The sequence below is a fragment of the Dermacentor variabilis genome, chromosome 7 (assembly GCF_050947875.1).
Source record: "Dermacentor variabilis isolate Ectoservices chromosome 7, ASM5094787v1, whole genome shotgun sequence".
Classification (NCBI taxonomy): domain Eukaryota; kingdom Metazoa; phylum Arthropoda; class Arachnida; order Ixodida; family Ixodidae; genus Dermacentor; species Dermacentor variabilis.
In genome coordinates, this window is record NC_134574.1 from 19,215,257 (window position 1) to 19,228,582 (window position 13,326).

A 13,326-nucleotide genomic window follows, 5' to 3' on the forward strand; every position below is an offset into this window, starting at 1 on the left:
AAAGATCGCCTGTCCGCCATTGCGGATAGCCAATTTTTTATGCGAACACCCCCTGGCACGCTTCGGCCTCCGCGGCCTCAATTCACGGGCCGCCCTGCTTCCAGCTTTGATCACCCGGCTACCCCTTGGGTGCCCTGAAATCCTGCACAACCTGTTTTACTATAACCTCAGGTGCTCTTCTGAGGCCTCCATTTGCCGGCTACATGTGCCCTCCTGGAGAAGTGCTTGTAAAATATTCTATCGTCGCGACGAAAAAAGCGACCCGCGACTTATACAACACCAGTCAGAACTTTGCCCCTTCAGACACAGCGATCACCAAATGGGGCGCCCGTGCCCATAGGCTCATCGCGCGGGCAGCCAGCGGCGGACCATAAACTCGACCGCACTCCGCAATAGCGGCATGTCTAGCAGTCAAACGCATGCAACACACGCTAAGAAACCTCCTCCGTAGTGCCTAGGCAGGGTCATATATTCAAGGAGTAAAAGCCCCCAGATTTTCTCTCTCGCGCCCGCACACAAACGACTGGCGAACCCTCAAATGAACGTCTCGCATGCATGCACTGTAAAACTCAAAAATGTTGAAAAACCCTTCCGAAAAGCAAACAAACAAGTGGGATAACAAAAAGCTATGGGTAGGGCCATAGAGCAAACATAAAATTGTAACTACGTCGTAGCTCCTATTGGGCCTGCTTTTCTGGCGGTTCCATGTTATGGTTTCGATTGTAAGTCGACCCCCCACTTCAGATTTTTAAATTTTAAAAATGTGGTCAACTTACAATCGTGTAAATACGGTAGATCCAGGCTGGAGAGAGGCCTTGTAATGAATCTAACGCATCATCAATTCGGGGCAGTGGATATACATCTTTGCAGGTTATTTTGTTCAAGGCATGGTAGTCTATGCAAAATCGCACTGAGCAGTCTTTCTTACGCACCAAAATGACAGGTGACAACCAAGGGCTTGAAGAAGGGCGGATTATGCTAATTTTAAGCATGTCGGCAACGTGGATATAGATGATCTGGCATTCGGCGGAATGTCAGGATTATTCTGCATGGCAAACGCTGTCCTGACAGCAAAATTTTGATCATTATATTTGATATGCAGTGAATAACATATCATTATATATAGTTTTTCCCCCATAGACCTAATGCATAAAATGACACTGTTACCCTGACCCATCAGTATAAGCGATATATTGTTATATGTGGTATTGCTATAAGTGGACTGCACTGTAGTCTCCTGTTACTGTGGTACAAACGTAACCAAGACATCTCGGTATATTACGTTTGTGAAACGGTAAACAGCACTATGGTGTCGAAATGGTGCTCTAAAAGTTCCTTGAGCATGTGAAAAATATGCATGGGACATGTATTATTACCACAACTTTGGCTGGCCTTCCACTTATGCTGGAACTCATTCCTGAGGTGTTGTGGCAGAAGTGCAAGCACATGTGCTGTACTACAGTGAAAGCTACAAGCTCTAAAGGTGCTCTCCAAGAAAGTGGAGCTCACTCTGACACGAGTGAGCCGGAAGTTGCTCATGAAGACGTAAATGAGATGCTAGCTGCCAAAGGTGCCAGTACTTTTAAAAACATGCGAAAGAAGGCGTGAGAGACCACAGCTGTTTCAAGTGCCATGCGATGGCAGTAAAAAGGGCAACCTCCCGAAATCGTGAAAACAGGGCGCACCACCCGAGTTTTTTTGTACCTGCACCAGTGCAGAGCCATAGCAAATGGTGAAATAGCATCTCCTAGTCCTTGGATGTCCTTCCGAAACCTCGTGCCAGCCGGCCACACAATTTTCAAAATGCCAGCAACGTGAAAACACAATGTGGCATACCATCTTGCTACGCAGGTGGCCAGAGAAGCGCATGGAGCAGTGAAGCGGACTTCCAGGCCGGCACCCAGGGATACGGTGGCTGCTCAACACAAAAAAATTGTCGCACCTAAAACAAAAATTACTCCCATTAAGCTTTCAGAAATAAATCTCTTTTGTACACCCTTCCAAATGAATTCAAGCATGCATTTTTACTTGGACCACATCACCAATCTACATGTGCCTGAAGAAAATGCAGTTGACACATTTTTCAATGTTTCTGCCCCATCGAAACTACTTGTCCATCGGCGTCACCACTTTTTTGACAACTATGCAGCCACATGATCTACTAGTTGTATTGTGTCTGTAAATCTTGCACAATTTTGTAAATATAGTCAAAATTGGCACAGAATCGCAGTATTGCTTCACCACGCACGTTGTGAGACAACGTAGCGGACACCAATGGCAGAGAATAAGAAAGCACAATCCCTGTTCTAGCAACCAGCAGCTCTTTAAAGGTGCTCCATGTAGTACTGTATTTTTGCGGGTATCTTTTCGCAACCTAGGTTTCACCCACTACTGCAACATTCAAATCACTATAAGAGACAGAACAAATTTTTTTCTAGCGAAAATAGCCTACAAGGCCAAACAGTGCACCAAAATGACTGACCACAATTTTAAAGCGCAGCTCTTCGGCACCCATTCCTATGTTGAGCACTGGCATAACCGAACGAACAAGCACAGTGAAGGATGAAAGAGCAAATGTGGAGCGCAGTGGGGGATGAAAGATGGCGAGATCGAAGAAAGCGCAAGGAGGAAAGCAGAGGAGGAGGAGGAGGATGCAGTAGAAGCATGATGAGGAAAGCAGAGTGCACATTCACCAATACCATATATGCAAACAAAGCGCTGGCGTGGGCTTCAGACCCACTGCGTATGTGCTACTTCATCTGCGCTGCCACTGCTAGAGAATGCACTGCGTGTGAGCCACACATTCGAGTGTTCATGCTTTATTGATGAACAATGAGCGACGCAACCAGTGGAAATGCTCCGTCTGGTGCTGCAGCTAAATGAGCTGCCCGAGCCGAGGCTCAGCGCCATCACCGAGAGGACTCTGTTGTTCAAAATCAAATTCTTTGCCACAATATACTGCGAATTCAAGACACCTAAACAGCTGCGCTCAAAATTCGCATAGGGAGCATTGTAATCGTTGGTGAATTTTTTTCTAGTAGAATCAGAGAAGGTCGAGCGCAATGTCTAGGAAGTTTGGCGTGGAATGATCCAGTAGTAAAAATTCAGTTCAAGTGTAGCGTTGTGTCCTGTGTGCTGCGAGTTGTCATCTGACATTTTTTCTGCTAGTTAAGGGGGGACCCGGGCTTTGGGACTAAAAATCTGCCCAAAATTCGAATTTTCAATATTTAATTTCCATGTTCCTGATGCGTATCTGAACCTATTTCCGAAATTAGGTTACAAAATACCGTGTGGTTCTTCCATTATCGTGACCTAAAGATGCGAATCCGCAAGCTCTGCTCTTTAAATTGAGGACAAATCACGCCCAATTTTCGTCGCACATAACTTGATAACTACACTCTGCCAGCGCCATTTATGTATCATTCGAAAAGCTCCCCTCTCTGGCTTTCTTTATTCGTCAGTCGATAACATTGCCAGTGTTGCAGTCATGAAAAAAACAACAGCAAAGAAATTCACTGCGCACGCCACTATTGGCCACTCTGATCATCTGACCAAGATGGCGAGTGATGATTGGCTCCAAGGTCCACGAGCACTCAAACGATGAAAACAGCCGTCATTTTGTTTTAGTCTCGCGACTGCGACACTGGATATGCTGAAGATCCAGCAATGTTTCGCTCCGTGAATCGTTATGGGTGGAAACTTGCAAGATGCAATAAACTTCCAAAAGCTATTCCGTCATCGCAGTCGGCACAGAATACCCAGCAGCTCACCGTTGAAGTTGTACCGCCGCTGAATGTCGACGCCTCAACTGCTCTGCTCAATCACGCACATCCACACGCCGATTACACTCGCGTAAGAATTGAATCAGCTGTCATAACTGAAGAGAAAGTGGATAAAATCGGAGCACATGGGCAAGCTACGCTCCACAATATTGCATCTATGATGGCCACGGAGCAAAAAATTCAGCGTTTTGTTGAAGATCCGACCGCCAATAGTGGAACAGCCTCAGCTGCGAAGCCCGCTGCTCCGTACGTTGTCGTCGAGTCAACAATCTTCTCAGAATTTTCTCGTGCAATACTCGAGGTGGTGCTGCATAGCTGGTGCAAAGCGATCACAATTACAGTCTCGCTACTAAACTGGCTGTGGTTGGCGAGATCTGTGGTGAAGTTGCATCGGGATGGAACTCACGGGGAATTGAAGGCCTGAAAACGTGTAATCCTTTTGAAGTGAACATACTCGCAGTGCATGCTATGCTGTCAACCCACAATGGCCAAACGGCCATGAATTATACCTAGTGTCATCTGATGGCTTTTGGTGTCGTTTTTTAAAACTTTCTTTCAATACATCAATTGTGAATTTATTTATTTATTTTTTCTCAAAACCACAATTTCAATGATGCCGTATTGGAGGTGCATTATATTTGCTTCTACTTGGGCTATCACTAATTTTTTTTTTTTCAGAAAGGCAAAGCTGAGTAGAGTGTAAACTTATGAAATAACATTGTTGCACTTATTAGAATCTTTTTTTAAATGTTTCTTAGCAGTTAGATGGATTTCTCTCAGTGAAGTATGCAATGTTCTCATTTAGTATACATTTGAGTTAGAACACCATACTTACTAATTTGCGCTCTTTGTCAGTTCCACATCATTTTCGTATGTCAATATTTATTGTGCCATATATAGTGATAGATAGCTCACCTCCAAGCAAATTATTCAATAAAGCAGAATTTCTTCAATTTCTGGAAAGTTACTTACTCTGCAAGAAAACTGGATGTATTAAATTGTTACGATGGGGTGCGTTTATTTAAAGATGAATTGATGAAAAGGAGCTGCGCCGACACAGAGCCGCTGCAAAGACAAGCGCGCTTCGTTCTCCTTTTCCTCTATTCTTTCTGTAGCTTTAGCGTAACACTCCTCCCTCACAGATGAAGCCCGCTGGGTGAGTAACTGTTACGTCCACTCGGAGTCACGGGGATGACAGCGTTTCAGGTGGGCAGCGTGAACAAGCTGCACCTTCTTAGACTGGTAGCCATTAGAAACGAGATGCGCAATCGAATAGGTGACATCACTTAGGCGATTGGTGATGACGAAAGGCCCGGCGTAACGAGCCAGAAACTTTCGGCACAGGCTGCGCTTGCGAAGTGGTGTCCAAAGCTGTCCCCTTTGTTGTACGACACATTCTTATGTCATGAACCGTAGCTGATCTTGGAGCGGTCCTGGGATGCCAACGCACAGAGCTCAGTTATGCGGCGTGCTTCCTCAGCGCGGTAAAGAGTCTGGGCAATAGAAGAGTCTGCATGAAGAGCAAAAGATAGAACGGTGTCAAGGAAGCTGCGGGGTAGTCTGACATAAAGAACATAGAAAGGACTGTAGCTGGTAGTTTCATGCTTTGCAGTGTTGTAGGCATATGTGATGAAGGGCAAGATGTCATCCCAATTTTCGTGCCTGGAATTGATGGACATCGAAAGCAGGTTGGTCAAAGTTTTGTTAGAGCGCTCGACAAGACCATTTGTCAGCGGGTGATGCAGGGTCACGTGGCGAAACTGGCAAGCACAGAGATGCAAGAGCTCTTCGACTACGTCGACCACCAACTGGCGACCATGATCGCTCACAATAACACGAGCGGGTCCATGATGCAGTATAACGGAGGACAGGAGGAAGCTCAAAACATCAAGAGCCGTGGCCGTTGGCATCGCTGCGGTTTCAGCATAACGTGTCAGATGGTCAACGCGGACTATAATCAAACGGTCGTCGTTTTTTGAGCGAGGGAATGGGCCGAGAAGATCCCCTCCAACAATTTCGAAAGGACATGATGGTGGCACCACAGGGTGAAGGAGTCCGACCGGAGCAGTATTAGGGCGCTTGAATTGCTAGCACTTGTTAGAACTGGCCACATACTTTTCTATATTCCATTGCATACTAGTCCAGTACAATCGGCCCTGAATGCGGTGGTATGTTCTGGTGAAACCTAGGTGCCCAGCGGTCAAGTCGCTGTGTATAGCACGGAGCATTTGAGTTCTCAAATTCTTAGGGACCACTAAGAGGAGGTGGGCACCATCAGCATAATCCTTCTTGTAGAGCCGGCCATCTTGGATAGCAAAGCCATTGTTACCTGTTGGTTGAGCAGCTGAGGCAAAAAGGGTATCCAGTCTGCGGTCGTCACACTGCTCTTCCCGAAAAGGGGCCAGGTTGGGAAAAAGAATGTTGTCGGTGGCTGCCAGAAACTCATCGACATAGTCGGCGTCACATACATTTGTTGGTAGAGGGAGCCTCGAAAGACAGCTGACGTCTGCATGATGTCGGCCACTCTTGTAGCGTACTGCAAAGTCAAATTCTTGCAAGCATAGCACCCATCGAGCAAGGTGGCCAGACGAGGTTGCGGAGACCAACCAATTAACATAGTGAATGGTAGTCAGTAACGATTGTGAAACGGCGCCCATAGAGATATGGGCGGAACTTCTGCACTGCAGAGACGACAGCGAGACACTCTTGCTCAGTGACAGTGTAATTCTGTTCGGCTTTGCCCAACGAACGGCTGGCAGAGGGAATGGCATGCTCAGCGTCACCAAAATGTTGGATGAGGATGGCACCGAGGCCGATTCCACTCGCGTCGGTGTGCAATTCTGTAGTGGCAGAGGGGCCAAAATGGCGAAGTATGGGTCCGGAAGATAGCAATAACTTCAGTTAACGAAACGAGGAGTCAATCTGCTGTCCAGGTGAAAGGGTTATCTTTGCGGAGCAATGAAGTCAGAGGTTAGGCAGTATTGGCAAAGTTGGGCACAAAACGTAAGTACGAACAAAGACCCAAGAAGCTCCTCAGCTTGGGTTGTGACTGCGGTTGTTTAAAGCCGTTAACTGCAGCAACCTTCTGTGGGTCTGGTCGCACCCCCGGCTTGTCCACTAGATGTCCAAGTGCTAGCACCTCTGATTGGCCAAAGTGACATTTCTTGGAGTTGAGGGTAAGTGCAGCATGTTCAAGGCACGTCAGAACAATGTCCAGTCAATGGCTGTGCTCTGCAAAAGAGCGGCCAAAAATGACGTCATCTAGATAACAGAAACAAATCTCCCATTTCAGGCCGCGCAGTACCGTGTCCATAAACCTTTCAAATGTTGCAGGTGTATTGTACAAACCAAACGGCATGACGTTGAATTCAAGCAAGCCGTCTGGGGTCACAAAAGCGGTTCTCTTTTTCAGCTGAATGCACAGAAGCCAGTAGCCTGATCGAAGGTCCAGATGAAAAGTAGGATGCGGAATGAAGGCAGTCAATAATGTCATCGATGCTGGGAAGTGGATACACATCCTTTTTCATCACAGAATTGAGACACCGGTAGTCAACACAAAACCTCCAGGACGCATCTTTCTCTTTCACGAGGATGACCGGAACAGCCCAAGGTCTAGAAGAATCTTGGATGATGCCCTTGGCTAGCATGTCGTCAACCTGTTGAGCAATAATCTTGCGCTTTGACGCAGACACGTGGTAATGCTTCTGCCTGATAGGATGAGTGGACTCCGTGTCAATCCTGTAGCGAGTCCGCATAATTGGAACGCAAACTTTGTTAGCGTTCTGCACGAAATCAAATAATGATACATGCTTGCTAAGGACGCTGGCCAGGGCTTGACGTTTCTCTGAAGAGAGTGACTTGTTGGTCATTTTTAAAAAAGGCGACAAGTCTTCAGGAACACCAGAGCCAGCCCCCTGCTCTCAGGATTCGTGTGACGTGTGATCAGTTAAAGCACCTATGCTGAGACTGGTATCCACTTGAAAAGAAGCGAGTCGCATACCGCTGGGTAGCATAACAGACTGGGAGGCTAAATTTGACACCCACAGCATAGTTGTTGCGCAGGCCAGAGAGAGGAAGCATCGAGGTATGAGCACACTTTTCTTCACAACCATCACAGACAGGCTCAACAGCAGAGGCTCAACAGCACAGGCTCAACAGCACAGGCTCAACAATTGCATCAAATGTATCAGCGTCGACAGTGCAAGCAGCAACTCGAACTCTGGATAAGCAACGTGCTGGTAGGACAGCATCTTCAATGACGGCAAGAGCGCGTGAACAGGTAGCAGGTTGGCTGGCAAGAGGAGACAGGAAAAGCTCGCCAGTACTGCAGTCAACAGTGGCACCGCGCTGTTGTAGGAAATCGAGGCCAAGAAATACGTTGTGAGTGAATTGAGCAAGCACAGCAAATTCGGCTTGATACACGTTATTGGAGAAATAAATGTTCGCGGTGCACACTCCAATAGGTCGGAGCAACTCTCCACTCACAGCACGAAATGCATCAGCGTTATCCCAGGGACACATCACTTTACAGCCTAGTCGGGTTTTGAAATCCAGGCTGATAACGGAGTCACTCGCTGCTGTGTCCACTAAGGCCAACGTAGCAACATTGTCCACTAAAACACGAATCTTGTTATGACAAATGGTGACTGGCGGAGGCATAGGGGCATGTAGTTGATGACTGGCGACCTCTCCCTCCACTGGTCATGCCGCCTAGTTTCCTGGCGGCGGTGACGTGAGATGTCGTTGCGGAGATGGAGACCTGTGCTGGTGTGAAGGCGACAGCGTCAAGCTCTGCACAGAAGCTGGCGAGTCGCTATGGTAAGTCGCCCGGTGGTTTGTCCTGCTATCGGAGTCAAAAGGCCAGCGTGTCCCGTCGCCGTGCAGATTGCTACGCCGATAAAAAGTGCACAGTCACTCATAGGACGGTGGTGACGTGCCACGGCGATGAGGACAAAATCTAGCGATGCGACCGCGAATACCGCATTGCAAGCAGATGGGGCGCTCACGGGACGCACCGATATTGTCAGTAGCAGGATAATTGACAAGGCCATTTAACTCTTGAGAAACTGCAGGTGGTCTGGGTGAGCAACCGTCGTGGAACTGATAGCTTGGATGCACGTTCATAGTAGGGTTTAGCGCTCTTGAACGAGGAACAAAGTTGTATACGCTATGGAGGCAGCGGTGATGGACGTCTCACCGAAGTTGTAGTGCGAAAAGGGCTCTCGAACCCACGGAGTCGAGAGGGAAGCCGCCTCACTTCAGTCAAGCTCTCCGCACACCACTTGCCGAATAAATGACACAAGGCCGGATGGAGCTGGGACCCCACGAACAGTGACGACGTTAGTTACATTGACCAGGCAGCCAAACTTCGGTGTGATACGCCAAGTTTTCAAGGCTTCAAATGTGCAGCAGTGCCGAATGACGTCACTTGCGGAGTCCAGACTATCTTTGCTGATGAACTGGCACACGTCCCCAGCAATCCCTTCTAAAAGATGGCCAACTTTGTCCTCTTCTGTCACCTGAGGGTCCAGGGCCTTTGCGCAACTTCAGCACTTTTTCGATGTATGTTGCATAGGTTTCTCCGGGAACTTGGGCTCACTGCATTAGGGTTTGCTCTGCACACTTCTTTTTAGCTGCCGGATCTCCGCAGCACTTCCCGATTTCATCTATGAACTTTTCCCACGTCGTCATGCTTTCTTCATGCTTTTCAAGCCGGTTCTCATGAGGAAGAAGGCAACATTGTTACGCTGGGTGGTGGAATTCCAGCCATTGAACCGACTTGCACATTGGTAAAAGCAGAGCCGTCTGTCCACATCTTCCCCGGCTTTTCTGGTGAAGATTCCTGGTTCGATGTAGGACTGCCATGAGTAGCTGAAAGAAGGTGGCGAGTTGTCACCGTCGGAAGCCATCTCTGGTGGCAGACCGACAATTCAGCAACTTTGGCGAAGATCCACAGATTGCGCTTCTGAGGGCAGTTCGTCATCATTCTTCGGGGGCGCCGTTGTTTTATCCAGCACCTCCACCAAGACTGTTATGATGGGGTGCGTTTTTTTTAAAATGAATTCATGAAAAGGGGCCACGTCGACACCGAGCTGCTGCAAAGACAAGCGCACTTCATTCTCCTCTTCTTTCATCCTTGCTGTGGCTTTAGCGTAACAATATTTAAAACTAGCACATTGAAATACATAACTCAGCAAGTTTCATCAAAATCGATCGAGAATTTAAGAAGCTTTCAGGCACAGGGTCCCCCCTTAATGATGTCACAAGTCTAAGAAATCTGACAGCAAAGAGTTTCAGAATCCCGAAATGTCCGACATTCTTGTAGATTGGCTGTATTAGATTTCTGGTGGTACTGCAAAGGCATCCGAATTATCAGGCATGATCGAAGAATCGGTCATTGACTGTATAGCTAAAAAACAACCAACTAGTCTGGCTAGTCTGAATTTTACAAAATTTTTAAAAACGTGCATAAACTCCTCTGTCTGCTGTCATTTTTTTCTTCCGACCACATCGCTGCTGCACCCAATCACAGAAGACATCTGTGATGCCACGATTAGCAGAGACGCAATTCTGGCCCCAGTGTGCTGGTCACACTGTAATGCTTGGCACAACTGCTGCTGCTGTTTCATAGGAAACCAGCAGCCAACAGGTTGTGCTGAGTTGACTGACATCTCTTTGCCTACAGGCATGCGCAATGCCAAGAAGCACCTTGTCCTGTTGCTTCTTTGTCTTTTGTTTTTCTGTTGCACTTTAAAGTTCGGAAGGCGACTGTAGTCATCACGGTAACAGCTAAAAAGAATAAGGTCGCATACATGCACATCATGTACATACATCACACACATACAAACACTCAAGAAAGGCCCTTTTTCCAGAGTTTCCTTGAGCTCTGACGCAAGTTGCCAAGGTGAAGTATCAACCACTAGCCCAGGTACAAGTTTTTCTTGACTGTAGTTATCAAGCCCTGGCAGCCATAATATACAAATGATACCAGTCCAAGTCCCTGAAATGACAAATACGAACCAGGGTGGATGTAAATGCACCTAAAACCGCACATCTGTTGTAATGCTCTAGTTCATAAATGGAAAGAGGAGGCCCAACAACAATATCCTTTGCATAGGGTGGCAGTTTCTCTGAGTAGTAGCATGCACATCGTAGCTTTAATGAAATGAGGCAGATTGGCACAACACTGCCATCACTGCACTGGTTGAGAGCAGAGTCGAGCCACACGTAGCCAAGACAAAACCCATCCTGCACACGAAAGCCTATGCTTTCTAGCATTAAAATGCCTAGGAAGCGTGGCAACATGCTTGCACATAAATTGATGCGAGTTTGCGAATGAGTGGCACCTCTGTCATACTGTGAAGTGGCAAAGAATGTTTGGACAAGGTTCTGATGCCATACGCCTGGCCATGCTTGCGCTGTGCAGTCACGATGGCGGCCAGTGCACTACACAGCACAAGGAACACAAGAATGTAACGAGGCACCTAGCAGATTCCCATAAATATGTATTGGCTCAAAATAAAATTTGGTGCTAGTACTGTACCACATGTCATCTTTGTCACTGTGCAAATTTGCACAGTTTATTCTTTCACCATGCGCTTTGGCAGCATACGGTGGCATTCATGCAGGCGTCAGAGGGAGGTCCATGAGCGGCAACCAACAAGCTACACGCTGTGACCAATGTTCCCACCAGCGATCACGACTTGCTACACCCCGCCAAAATATCTCGCTGCTGCCCTACCCACCCATTCACACAACAACAGTTGGGTAAAATAATCACCAGCGTATTCCAACGTTTGACTGCTGCACCACGGATTGCTTCGAATTTGCGGTACCAGCCGCAGAGCCAAAGCATTGGTCAGCGAACAACTCGACAAAACTGGTCTCTCTACGACGGAGGCAGCCATTTGCGGCCACATTGGTCAGTTGCCCGTGTCAATGCACACCATCTCCTGCAAGTATGCTTAGCCACAACAATGAAATCGAGGGTTTGACAAAAACAAGTCTAGTCGGGGACAATCGTGGCACAGAATAATGGACCCCGATTGCGGAAATAAAAGTTAAAAAAAAAATGCAAAAGCATTTTGGCTTCCTTTACGGGAGCTTTATTCGCAATCTTGTTCCCAAACACATTCACAAACTTGTTCACAAGGATGCGATCGAGGCTTCGGTAAGGGAGCCGAAATGCTGTTTGTTTCAAATGTGTACTTGCGCGGGCTGTGCCAGTCCATGGGAGGAACTCACCGCTGCGGTAAGACAGGTCGCCCACGATGGTGCTGGGGCCCACTTTGCGCAGGCGCCAGTTCTGGCGCATGTGCAGCAGCTCGGCATGGAAGTCGGGGCACAGGCGCTGCTGCGGCGGCGACAGTGCAACGCTCCCCCCCGAGCCCCGGGGGCTCGACATACCCCCCGGATCTGCTGCCGCACCCCGCAGGCATTCTGCACCCGTGAGAAGGACGCCTGCTGCTGCCGCCAGCGCCTGCATTGCGTACGACCTCTCTGTCACATATGGTCCAAGCACAACAGGTGCACATGGTTTCAAAAGGCAGGTGCAAGAATACAGACGTAAATCTATTTTCCGTCACTCCCGGATGCTTCCGACATTTAATGATACCAAGGGCGCGATCGGAGATATTTTGTTCGATACGCGTTCTGTTCAGTTGCTGCAACGTCGCATAGTTGCAGTATGCAAAATTTGTGACAGCGGGGCGGAGAGAGCAGCCAATCAGGAAGCGGTGACCTCCCCGGAAGTTTATTTCCGTCGTGTGTCGTCTGCTTGCAGACAGTATACAACAAAACGAAATGTTTCTCGTCTTCCAAGTGGATGAAATCTTTATCTAAAGAATGTATTTTTTCTTCTCAAGCCCAAGCACGTTTTCGTGTGACTACTGCAATTTATAACTATTAGTTTCTTTGCGTCGTCCGTAGGTGCTGTCACGCACAGCGAGAAGAAAAAAGAAAAAGAAAACGATGGGAAGAGTGGTGCACTTTTCAAGAGGCAGAGACAACATTCCAGTGGCTCGCTGGCACCGAAGATGGGGTCGATTTCTCTGTACAACCAACGAATTATTTGTTTCGAGAAACAAAAACGACGCCGGAATTCACTTTCTGCCATTTCTTCAAACGCGTTTCGCACCGCCACCCGCTCTCCTCCTTCCTCTAGAAACACGAGCGCAACAACCTAAGTTCCCAAAGGAAGCGCCATTTTCTCGAATTAAACTATGGATTGGATTCAAACGTGCCATTCGGCAGCCGAAAAGGCCGCATGTTGGATCCAATCCAATCCACCAGACACGCCATGCGAAGCCGTATGATCGCTCCAAACTTCCCAGCTCCCGTCGGGTTCAGCGCCTAGCAGACGAAATGCTCGGTGGGAGGATGATTGACAGGAGCGTGTTGTCATTTTGACGTCACCAAAAACGTGGCCGCGGCCCGCGGCTGGCGACGTCGGTGCGGAGTAGGCCAATCGCGCGCGCCGGTAACCGAACGAACGCGCCGAACGACCATCTCCGATCGCAACCCAAGTCAGTCAAAAGAAAAACAG

At 48.0% G+C, this 13,326-nt stretch overlaps 1 protein-coding gene across 2 annotated transcripts in view; it reads right to left on the minus strand.

Annotated features, from left to right (window-relative positions):
* Positions 1–13,326, minus strand: part of MED17 (mediator complex subunit 17) — a 305,063-nt gene that overhangs the window by 221,139 nt on the left and 70,598 nt on the right. For both annotated transcript variants that reach the window (XM_075698299.1, XM_075698300.1), the window contains exon 7: positions 12,027–12,261. In XM_075698299.1, the coding sequence (XP_075554414.1) occupies positions 12,027–12,261 (235 nt within the window). The remainder of the gene's footprint in view (positions 1–12,026; positions 12,262–13,326) is intronic.